Genomic DNA, 12,408 nt, shown 5'->3' on the forward strand with positions numbered 1-12,408 from the left:
CCCATCACTTCTTTCTCTGTACCGCTGCACTATACCTACTCTGAATTCTCTAGTCACATGTGTCCTCACCTCCTCCACCTCCTAGATGCCATAGCATCTCAAGAATAATAATCAGAAAATGCCGGAAAACAATCATTGCTAGAGTGCAACTCAGGGCAGATGTTCAGGACACACTGGATTCCAATACCAAGGCCAGCCTTACATGGAAATATGTATAACATGAATGGCTACTTTATATATTGCTATTCTAACAAGAATTGCTGTAGTGGGTTGGACAGTGGACCCCCAAAAGATGTATCCATGTCCCAGAATTGGAGAATGTGGCCTGATTTGGACAAAAGGTCTTTGCAGATATAATTAAATTCAGGATCTCAAGATGAGATGATTCTGGATCATCCAGATAGGCCTGGAATCCAATGATAGAAAAGAAAGGAGAGAATTCAGGCAGAGGAGAAAGCCATGTGAAGATGGAGGCAGAGACTGGAGTCATGTGGCCAGAAGCCAAGGAAAGCCCAGATTCACCAGAAGCCAGAAGAGGCAAGGAAGGGTTCTCCCCTAGAGCCTTTGGAGGGAGTGCGGCCCTGCGGATCCCGTGATTTCCCACATCTGGTCTCCTGTGCTGGGAGAGAAGACATTTGTCTCGTAAGCTGCCCAGTTTGTGGTGATCGGTTAGAGCAGCCCTAGGAAGCTAAGACAGCTTCCTAACACACTTTCCCTGTCTCTAACCAATCGACAGCATGCATTATAGTGCTTGCTAGTCAAATTTATGCAAGGCCTTACAGTTTAAAGGAATCCACCACCTTCCTCTCACTGAGGTATGCAGAACTCTACGGATAGAACCCAATTTCCCCTCACACCCCTCAGTACTCCCTGCTCATATCCTTTACTCCAGTCTAAGCTGGGTGTGTGGATTCCTTGCTTTCCTATAACTTCTAAGCATTTCATGGAAGCAACTGCTCTCCTTATATTTCCCCTGCTGTTTGAATCTTTGATTATACCTCAATTTCGATGCAAGGTTTAGGGCAAGAGTATGTAGAAACACTTGCGAGCCCTTGCTTCCTTGTACAATTTTACTGTCTGAGGGATGTTTGCATATTCCTTGAAGCAAACTAGCTCTCTCAACCAATGTGCAGTGCCTATTCAGGAATTTTTATTCATAAATGTCAGATAAGGAAACCTAGGTTTAGGAAGGTTAATGGATTTGTCCAAGGACACATGGCTACTGAGTTACTGCACTCCCACATGTCTTAACCGGGGGTGGTTCGACCCTCCCCCAGGGGACATTTGGCAATGGCCAGAGACATTTTTAGTTGTCAAGACTGAGGAGGGGTTTGCTAATGGCACCCAGTGGGTGGAGGCCAGGGGTGCTGCAAGTGGACACACAGAGTGGACAATCGTTAAGTTACTTAACCCCTTGAGCCCTCAGTTTCCACGTCTGAAACCTGGGGGTAACAAGATCTTTCCTGCCTGTTAGGCAGATTAGCGACAATATATGAAAAGCCCCTCACCCAGTGCCAGCACATGGGAGAGGTTCTCAAGTGGTAGCGAGCACTCTAGCATACAATGTCTCACTTCTTTCTCTCTGAGAATATTGGCTTTGGCTTTGGGGCTGAGGCAATGGAGTCTTGCTCAGCATTCGGAAGGCGGCAGTGTCTGAACACAAATCTCAAAAGGCCACAGTGAGTTCAAGTGGGCTTTTCACTTTCCTCATTGCCTTCTTAATCGCCTTAGACCCGACTTTCTCTTTCTCCCAGAGTACTCGGAGAAATAAAGGGCTTACCTAGGAACACGTGGCTCGGTTTTTACTCAGTGATTATGCACAGCATTCTACAGCTTGACACCAGACATATACTATAACTACTTAACAATTAAGAGAATGATAGTATAGCCATCGAAAAACTGAGTCTGCTGAAATAATGTGTAGGTGCCATATGATTAAACCCAAAGCTAGCAGAGGTTTCAGGAAGTATAACAGCTATAGTGATAAATGGCAGACTTGGGAATGTTGCATTCTCACACAGATACGGAAGATGAGGCTCAGAGTCACTGAACTGTCTTTCTGGATTAAAGGGAAAAGAAATTATACATGACCACATCCTTTGGGAAAGAAATTTGACCATAGAGAGAACTGAATCCATAATGCAGCTGAGTCCTGCTTAAGAAGGATGTACAGAAAAGGTTCTGTAGTTAATGGGAGTGGATGTAACCCAGTGGCTGAGCACCTGCCTTCCATGTAGGAGGTCCTGGGTTCAATCCCTGGTACCTTCTTAAAAAAAAATTCTGTAGTTAAGTAAGTTAATGAGTTTGGAATGCTTCTGGCCCCTTCTGCTTGACTTTCAGTGCACGTTAGCAGATTAAAGGATCTCATGTCTCCTGGTGAATCCGAGGTCAGGGAGAAGTATGATGGCATGGCATGATGTCAATAAGGAAGACAAGTGTCTAGTTAAGGCAAAGAGTAAACAGGTTACTTGTCTATAGGTTGCTTTAAAATGAGGCCAGCATTTCCTTGTCTAAGGGTGAAATGAAAAACACCCTGGAGCATACAAGAAAGACCAAAGAAAACTGGGGCCCAAGAATGCTGATATGGGGTCACACTGGAGCATGGGTGGGGTCAGGTCCAATTTGGACATCACTAAAGAGTTCGTGGTTCTGTGCAGAACCTGCCTTCAACAGTTGACAGCGCATGGAGTTGAGGCACAACTGCAATGGTCACAGACATTCTAGTCTCCTCCACCCCTGATTTTGGCAATAGGACTTTCATTGGATTGAGCCAGTCTCTGTGTTTTGGGTGTGAGGGTTTAAGGAGGACGACAGTGCCTCAAAAGGTAGAAGACTTTTAGCTACCAGGGCAGATGGGGGCTCCAGGGAGAAACTGGAAGAATAAAGAGGTGACCTCATATTTGGGCTTCAAGTTAAAGGAGAAGATGGAATGAGTTACAAGGACAGCAGCTCCTCCCACTCCCATGACTCCACCTTTCCCTGACTGCAAGCACCTCTCTAACTTTCTGTTTGTCTTCCTCACACAAATGGAAATTCGGGGTCTTGAGTAGAGGACCATTGGGGAAAAGGGCAGCCCCATTGGAAGCATCCTTGAGAACCTACGGAGATGAGGGGTCCATGTGCTCTTAGAATATGTCCCTTCAGAGAAAGCCATGCATTCGTTCTTTTCCTATATAGACAGATGGGTGGCAGAAAGTGGGGGTGGGGGATGGGAGGTATTATTTATTCTAGATGAAAGGTTTGACCATCTCAGTGGCTCGTCTTTTTAAAGCAGTTGAGTGCAAAAAATATTATGTAGATATTTACAGTTAACTAATCATTTTATGTGATTGCCTTTGGTCTTCACAAGAATCCCGGAGGTTGGAAAAGGAAACATTATTAGGCCTTTTTCCCAGAAGACAAAGCTGAGACTGGGGGAAATTAAATGACTGGCCTGTGATCGTTCATCTGGTCAGTGGAGCCAAGGACTCCTAGGTTGTTCTGAAGTCCATGTGTAAGGTTAAAGTCCTAAGAACTTAGATTAGTGGTGTGATGATAGAACTGTGTAAAGCACTGAAAAGGATTTAAGTATTAGTTATTTACCCAATAAATATTTATTGTAAGGAAAAGAGAAGGGAGAGCCATAGCGTCTCTGGCAGCAGAGGAGTGAGTACCTCTTGTCCGTCTTTGCTGACATTGTCATTGGCGTGCCTGGCCACGATGGAGAGGAACTGCAGGAGGCGATGGAGGGTATCGCAGTTGCAGGGAGGTAGAAGGTAGATGAGCAGCTGCAAGGTGCCCAGCTGTTCCTCTGGCTCCAACGCTAAACAAGTAAAAAAGAGGCACTCTAGGTAAGGGGGACACACTGTACGGGCACTGACGAAAGGTCCCCTCTCGCCTGGCATAAGAAAGGGGTCATCAAGGAAAGCCACATTTCATTCATTCACCCCTTCTCCCATTCCTTTAGCAATTTAGCAGCACAGCTCTCTGAAGGATATAAGGATGAGGTAGACCTGGGGAAATGAAGCATCTAGAGAAATCATGATAACCCAAGTTGGAAAGGTAAATTAATTTCCCTTCCTTTCTTCTCCCTCCTTTCCCTGGCTTAACCTACTTGATGGGTTTCAGTCTGTCATTGTTAGTAAATACTTACTAACAATGGCTGAAACTTGGTGAAGGTTCTAAAATTTAAGTTTATGATGGATTTGGGGACCTTTCCTGTTGCACAATACCTAAGGGATAGAATTTCCCTTGGCCCAAGGCACAGCATGACCAAGTCTTCGTGCTCATGATCCCCTTTTAATTATAACATTGGAGGAAGAAATTATGGATGCTGACAGAACTCTTGTCTCTCCCTCCTCCTCTCCCTGGCCCTCCTTTTTTCCTCCACGAGAGCTGTAGCTATGGCCCTGAAGTAACCACACTGAAAGTCTTGGTCCCGGGCTACAGTGTCTACCTTCCCATGGAATGTTTCCTGCCCCTTTTCCTCACTCTGGGTTCCTGTGACTTCCTCCTTCCTCATATGAGAAACAGACTTACTTTTAGGTACAATCTCAATGTGAACTCTCACTGGTATACAAAGCATCAATTTGTAGCATTTTCTGCAGCACCAGGGGTCATTTGAAAGCATCCAAATTCTCGGCCATTTTCATTTGCTTTTCCCCCAACTTTCTTCTTGCTAATTGTCCCCAGGGTAAAGTTCAGAAAATTCCCCCAATTGCCCACTGATTAGGGACCAACAGATAGACAAAAATGTTATGGGGTAACTCATGCCCAAGGCTTTGATGAGTAAGTTGGACAGGCTGGCATTGCAGCATGGTTGTACAAATGGTTGCAGTACGCACAGAGAGTGTTGATGAAAGCTGAGTACAGCTCCCTGGTGAGAAGGGGGTCTGGCATGTCCCTCAGGAACTCCTTCAACAAGGCAGCCACATCATGGACGCTGTGCTCCTCCTCCAGAGAGACATCAATCCCACGGTCAAATTCCTCACGTAACTGGAAAAATAATCGTTTGAGTGGCAGTCCTGTAATGTCATACCTTAACATTCAGTTCTCAGCAAAAGAAGTGATCAGACACGCAGCATCTGGTATTAAGTTTGTGCAGACCCCAAGAAGCAAAAGCAAACAATATGTCGCCTTGATCTTGCAGGTTCTAGGCAAGTCAGCCACGAATATATGTGTGTGTGTGTGTGTGTGTGTGTGTATACATACACACATTTGTTCAGTCATTCATTCAACACACACATGTATTTATATATGTACATACACAATAAGTGGGTTATTAAATAAAACTATCCGTGGGTTTATTGTTAATGATGCAAGCAGAAGGGCTCAATAACGACAACCAGAAGGTTGGGAGGAAGAGCTAAGGGGTGGAAGAGAACTTAGGTCAGCTATAAATGTGGGAGGGAGTGATTAATCTATTACACAACAGTTCTGCGTGTCAGCAACCCTGACAATTCACTGGATTTTGACATTTTCCAGAGGTGCTAGAGAAGAAAGCAAAGAGATTTTTCTGCAAACAATGCAATTCAAACCCTGATAAGCGAATCGTGACTAAGTCCTGAAAGATGACAATAACTGAATAGAAGCTGCCTTAGATTTGTTAATGTAGCCTTATTAACAATTCCCACAAGGATTCCCTGCCTTAATCATTACACTCAGTCTATTAGCATTTATAGAAGCAAGACCACATGATGTCAAAAATAAGGGAGTTATAATTTCACACCCTACTTTCATCCCTGACAGCTCAACTTCTTTTATGCAGTGCTTTCTCCTGTAGAAATAATTACATGAGTTGATCAATCTACACTATGTAAAAACTTCTATAAGAATTTATATTTTCAGTTGTTTGTTCATTCATTCGTTCAACAAAGATTTACTGCTCACTTCCTGTATAACCAGGCCCTGGGTAGGCCCTGGAAATATGGTGGCAAATAAAGAGGCAAACTCCCTTCCCTTCCCCAGCCCCCAGGCTGGTAGAGAGATGGGTGATAAGCAGGCCATCCCACAAATGCCTAGCTCTTCATATTGTGACTAGGGTGCTGAAGGCAATGTGCAGGGTACTAAGAGGAGATGTAACAAGATGAAATGGCCAATCAGAGCATAGCTCATACTGGAATGCTAATTCTATTTCTATTCAATTTCTATCAGATAATCCTTAAATGTTTCTCCTTTGACCTCCATGCAAATATTCTCTTTGGTGGATCCAGATATAACTGTTGAAGAAATTTTGTACACTCGCTATCCCTCCACCTAATGAAGACTCCCATTCTACTGATGCACCTAGAAACCCAGGTAACTCTCCATTATCAGGCTCGAGGCACCCCAAATGAAGGAGGCTTCCATAGGGGCACCACTGCAAGTTGAGAGTATTCAAAGCCACCATGCTTCTCTTCTGACCGTGCACATACACGCACAGAGAAAGAATGGACTGTGGAAAAAGCTTGGTCTATCAACTAGGAGTGACAGGTTAAACTGTGTGCCCTTGAATTAAGTTTCTTAATTAACTCTGAGCTTTGACAGAAGTGGGGGAAAGGAGCTCCTCTCCCAGCGGGTGGGAGGATTCAATGAGATAATGGTTGTGGAAATAGTCTGCAATTCTGCACAGGTTAAGACCTAAGAAAAGCTATTCTTTCTTCCTGCAAATCGTGCTGAAAAACACTGTGTTCTTCAATATTCTCTTGTGTGACTATTACAAAGAAAAACCAACCGACCAAACGGAAAACATACGTCTTTTGAAAGCCTTTTTCTCATGGCCTAAAAGATCTATTAGGAGACAATTATTTCAGGTAGTTTCAATGCTATGAACAAATATCATTTCTTCAACTCCATCCAACTAAAAAGTATTTTCACTTGACTTCATTCTTGGGTCACCGAGTTCCTCATTTCCTTCTGTTGGAACCAACAGAGGGAAAAAAAACATTTTAGTATTCTTTCAGCCAAAAAATGAATTCTTCCTGCAAACGATGATTTTCCCTTTTTTAAAGCAATCATAGATGCAAGTACCTGCCTGGTCACAGGAAACTGTTCCAGAGGATCTAATATCAAACTTCTGTTGCAAGAATGTGGCAGAGTGGCCAAGGTAACCAAGGGCTACAGATTCCCACAGGGAAAATGAATTGGGGATCACTGATTCCAGGGAAACTTAACTACAATTATTTACTTTTGAGAAAGTAAAGCTATAAACATAGTGCCTTATATGAAGAGAATGTTAGTGATATTTTGTAAATTGTATTTCAGTGATATGCATGTTCTACATTTATTTTCCATTTGCTATCATTTGCTGAATCTCCTACTTCTGTTACAGTTTCAATCAGATGTTTATAAATTACTTTTGTTTGGTTGTACATGGTAAGGACACTGCTGTTTTGATTTGAAGCTTTCGGTCCTAGTTCAATGTCAACCTTTGTGAGTTTGAGTTGTTGCCTTTCAGCTCCTGAGACTCAATTATACTTAAACAGGTTGGAGGGCAAAGAAATGAATTTGCATAAGCTCGAACTTTGTACAAGGTGATTCAACTGGAAGTCAAGTGAAAAGTACAATATAATCTTCATTTTTCACTTACTTGTCTCACTCTCTTTTTTGAGCTTCCAACTCGGAATATCCCCACTGTCTGGAGGCCTGCAAATAAGCAAACAAAACCATCAGTTCTGTCTTATTGCTTGAAAAACTGGAGGAAATAAAAATAGAAATAGAAGAGAATGCCAGCACAGTGATGTGACATTCAAACAAAGGTAACTTATCATACACCAATGCTTATTTATCCTATACCACTGAAATTCTCTAGGTACCTCAAGGTCAGCCCTTTAAACCTCAGGAACATGTTATGTTTAAAAGTTTCAGATGAAAATTTTTACATGTGATATTATATATTTCCATGTCTTCTCAATATGAAAAAAATATATAATGCCTTCTTCATTATTCAAAAGTGAATTTTATATGGATTTTTCAGCTTTTGTATTAATTTTTTTCTGATTGTAATAAAACCATGTGCTTATTGAAGAAAATCTAGAAAATGCAGAAACATAGCAAACAAAATATTTTTAAAGTAATCACTCTAATATTTTGGTTTATTCTTTCCAGTCTCTTTTCCATGAACATATATTTTTTACAAAGTTGAGGACATACCATACATATAGATACATATATACTTTCTTTTGAGGTACCAGCGTCAGGGATTGAACCCCAGACCTCATATGTGGAAAGCTGGCACTCAATCACTAAGGCACATTGGCTCCTCTGAGTTGGTTTTTTCATTTGCTTATTGTTTCTTTCTTTTTGTTTTTAGGAGGCACCGGGGACCTAACCTGGGACCTCCCATGTGCTCAAGTGCTTGAGCCATATGCACTCCCCTATTTATATTTTTGAATGCTACTGTTTTCACCCAATATTATGCCACCAGAATAATGTTCATACCAGTAAAAATTCTTTGTAAATATGTAAATGGATGCAAAATACTCTATTATGTGAACATCCCACTATTGATGTCATATTACCCTCAGACTGGCATATAGGTCCCTCCAACAAACACGACTCTTTTGCCATTACAAATTACCCTACTAAGAACAACTCTGTGCAGAGGTCTTTGGTCACATTTCCAATTTCCTTAGGATCAAGTCTTAGAAGGGGAATTATACAGTCAATGCATATAACAAAGAGTTATCTGGTCTAAATCGTCAATAGTGCCAAGTGTGCAAAACCCTGCTCTAAAAGATTAGGTCTCTTAAAACAAACAGTAAATATCACTATAATACTTAAAAATTTTTAACAATAATTTCTTAATATCATCAAAGTTCCAGTCAATATCTACATCACATTCACAAATTCTGATAGTCCATGTGCCTTTTAAGTCTCTCTTTCAAAAAAAATTATTTCCCCCCTACCCCCACCCCTGTTGTTTGTGCTTGTTGTCTGTTCTCTGCATTCATTTGTTGTGTGCTCTCTGTGTCTGCTTGTTTAGGAGGCACCAGGAACCAAACCTGAGACCTCCCATGTGGGAGAGAGGTGCTCAATTGCTTGAGCCACCTCAGCTCCTGCTTTGTTGTGTCTCTCATTGTCTTTCCTCTGTGTCTCCTTGTTATGTCCTCTTGTGTCATCTTGCTGCATCTGCCATTGCACTAGCTTGCTGTCTTGCTTGTCTTCTCCAGGAGACACCAGGAACCGAACCTGGGACCTCCTATGTGGTAGGCAGGAGCTGAATTGCTTGAGCCACATCTACTTCCCTTGAGTCTCTTTTAATCTATATATTTTCCCATATCTGTTTTTTTCTTTCCTTATAGTTTGTTGATGAAGAAATCAAGTTGATTTTCCATTGTAGATTTCCCCACCATCTGGATTTGGACCCTCCATGGTGACAAGTTCCTCTCTCCCCTTTATTTTCTATAAAATAAAAGAGCTACAGTTTGATCTGGTTTAGTTTTGATTTTTTGGAGCAAAAAAAAAAAATACTTCACAAGAAGTGTTGTGTTTTGCCTTGGAGGGGCACAAGATGTCCAAATGGCTCTCCTTTTTCTATGCAGACTCTTAATCGTCACCACTGAAGATTCATTGTCTATGTTCTTTCTTTCATTGGTGGCTCATTTCCTCTCCATTTGGGATAAGCAGTTGAGAGGATGACACCAGCTTTGGGATGGCAAAGGCCATCCTGTGGCCACGTGAAGAAAGTCAGTCTGAGAGTACAGGCAGCAAACAGCAGAGAGCATTAATAGCAACCTTGCATCCCGGATCCAGCTGTGCCTGACTCTAGCCCTGACACTTAGACTTCCGGTTTATAAATAGAATTTTTGGTAGAGGAGGGGGACTTTGCTTAATCTAGTTTTATTTGGATTCCTTTCTCTTGCAACTGAAAGAGGTCCTACAAGTGCAATATATAATTAAATCGGGAAAATTCCAAATCTATACAGTATTATTTATTTCCATCCAGAAACAAAGTAAATACCTTCCTTTGTTTAAGTCCTGTTTTATATCCCTTGGTAGAGCTTTGCATTTCTCCTCATAGAAGTTTGTTACTTCTTACAGACATTCTGGGTATATTATATTTCGGTGTTAATCTGAATGAATTATTATTGTTATTTTGCATTAACTGATTATTGCTCTCATATAGGAAACTGATATCTTTTTGTATATTCATCTTATGCTCTTGCCACATTATGTATTAAATACAAGGCTTTCGAGAGGTGGGGCAAGATAGTGTCTGAGTGAGTGCACCTTATAATCTCTCCTGCAAAGAAGCGGCTGGGCAATGTTGGAAATTTTTGTAGACCAGGCTGTTTTGGGGTTTTGCAGGGCAGGAGGCGTCTGGACATTGATTTGGTGGGACGGTGACAGAGAAGATTCATGTAAAAGGTAGAATTTAGGGTCTCTTTTGTGGAGATCGGGGCTGCGTGTGGGATGCTTCCCCTTGGGCGGGCAGCATGGCGGTGGCGATTCCTGGAGGCTCTGCTGCGCTGGGGAATTCCTAAGCCCTGAGCAGGCTATTCAGGGGCTTGCAGGGCAGGAGGTGATTGGAAACTGATTTGGTGAGACAGAGACAGAGGAGATTTTTGCAAGACGTGGAATTTTGGGTTTCTGACACGAGATCAGTGCTTCCAGCTAGAGTCCCACCCTCTAGGGCTGGCTGCCAATGTGGTGGTCCTTAAATTGTGTGTAATACAGAGGTGTCACCAGCAGGCTGTTTCAGGGGCTTGCAGGGCGGGAGGCGTCCTGAAGTTGACTTGGTGAGACAGTGACAGAAGAGACTCTTGTGAGAGGGGGAATTTTGGGTTTCTGACACAGAGGTCAGAGTTTGCAGATGTGACCCCCCCCATAGGGCTGGCACCCAGCTGCGGGGATGAAGGCTGTGTTGCACTGCGGTGCTCCCAGGCTCCCTGTTAACTGGATTCCTGGTTCCCAGGTCTGTGTCCCCTAAACCATGGTGGCCCACACCCCAGAGACTCACACCTCTTGAGTCTGCAATATCACAGACTTCCCATCCCTGAATCCACCATGCCCTGAGGGCCATCTGAGGTCCTTGATTGTCCTAGCCCTCGGCGTTTGCATTTTTTTTCTTTTCCTTTCTTTCCTTTTTCTCTTTTTTCTTTTCTTTATTGTCTTGGTTGCTAATATTGCATTATCTCCTAGTCTTTTCTCCCATTGTATCCCCCAAGGTCTTTTTAAATTTATTTAGGTTTTTTTTTCTTTCTTTTCTTTTTCTTGCTTGTTTCCCTTGCTTTTCTTTGCCCACCCCCCCCCCCTTGTTTTTTCTTTTTTCTTCTTCTCTTTTTTTCTTTTCTCCCTTTTTCTTCTTATTTTATTTTATCTTAATTATACAATAGGTACTGCAGGGAATGCCTCACATTTGCTGGGTTTCCTCATACTCCATTTCCTTGTTTCTGTGTGAATTGATTTTGGTCACCTACACTATCCCCTTTCCCCCACATCTTGATATCCTCCATCATCTACTGTCTCTCCTATATTCCACCTCCCTTTCTTTGTTCCCCAAATTGTCTAACTTTTAATTTCTAATACCTTTGTTTTGTTTTCTGTCTTTTATCCACTCTTGATACTATTGTCTTTCTTTTCTCTTTCCCTCTCTCATGAAAACACTGGCTTTTTAATTCATACTAAATTCCTCCCATATTCAGTTGACTATCTCATTATAGGTATTCTACTTACTGCTATAACTCTACACAACTTACATGAATCTAATATCCATTCTCCAAGATCTCATATTGTTGCTCTGTTAACATTTATTACCAATACTACTTTACACATTTTCCTTTTTTACACAATTGCCTTTCCCTGGCCCTAATATTTTCCTTCAAAGTGAACTCAGCCAGCAACAAGAAATTAGAATAAGAAGAACAAAGTGACAAAGAGAAGATATAACACTTACGCAAGAACAACTGCTAATTAATCCCCAAGATGAGACAAAGAAGTTAAGGAACTGATTAAACCCATCAAGATAAAATGATGACCAGACAGCAACAAAAAACTATAAACCAAACCAGTAATCAGGAAAACATGGCTGAATCCAGTGAACAAACTAAAAACCAGGAAGGGGAGCAGAACTTCGGACTAGTAATTAAAGATCTCAGAACATATATTAGAGACAAACTTAATGAAGTAAAGGAAGAGGTTAACAATATGAAGAAAACACTTGGAGAGGAAATTGCAGACATATGCAAAAAGATAACAGATATGATGGGAATGAACACCACAGTTCAAGAAATCAAAAATACACTCACAGCAAATAGCAGCAGATTAGAAGAGGCAGAGGAGAGAATTAGTGATGTGGAAGACAGTACATCGGAAATCAAACAGATAGTAGAATTGATCGATAAAAAGATAGAAAAAATCCAACTAGGACTTAGGGACCTGAATAACAAAGCAAAACACACAAACATATGTATTATAGGCATTCCAGAAGGAGAAGAGAAGGGAAAGGGG

General features: G+C 41.8%; 1 protein-coding gene across 2 annotated transcripts in view; it reads right to left on the reverse strand.

Moving 5' to 3' along the window:
• Positions 1–12,408, reverse strand: part of ARHGAP6 (Rho GTPase activating protein 6) — a 535,211-nt gene that overhangs the window by 36,180 nt on the left and 486,623 nt on the right. For both annotated transcript variants that reach the window (XM_058291579.2, XM_058291580.2), the window contains exons 6-8: positions 7,547–7,602; positions 4,824–4,974; positions 3,654–3,802 (exon numbers count right to left, since the gene is read on the reverse strand). In XM_058291579.2, the coding sequence (XP_058147562.1) occupies positions 3,654–3,802; positions 4,824–4,974; positions 7,547–7,602 (356 nt within the window). The remainder of the gene's footprint in view (positions 1–3,653; positions 3,803–4,823; positions 4,975–7,546; positions 7,603–12,408) is intronic.

Source organism: Dasypus novemcinctus, chromosome X (genome assembly GCF_030445035.2).
Source record: "Dasypus novemcinctus isolate mDasNov1 chromosome X, mDasNov1.1.hap2, whole genome shotgun sequence".
Classification (NCBI taxonomy): Eukaryota; Metazoa; Chordata; class Mammalia; order Cingulata; family Dasypodidae; genus Dasypus; species Dasypus novemcinctus.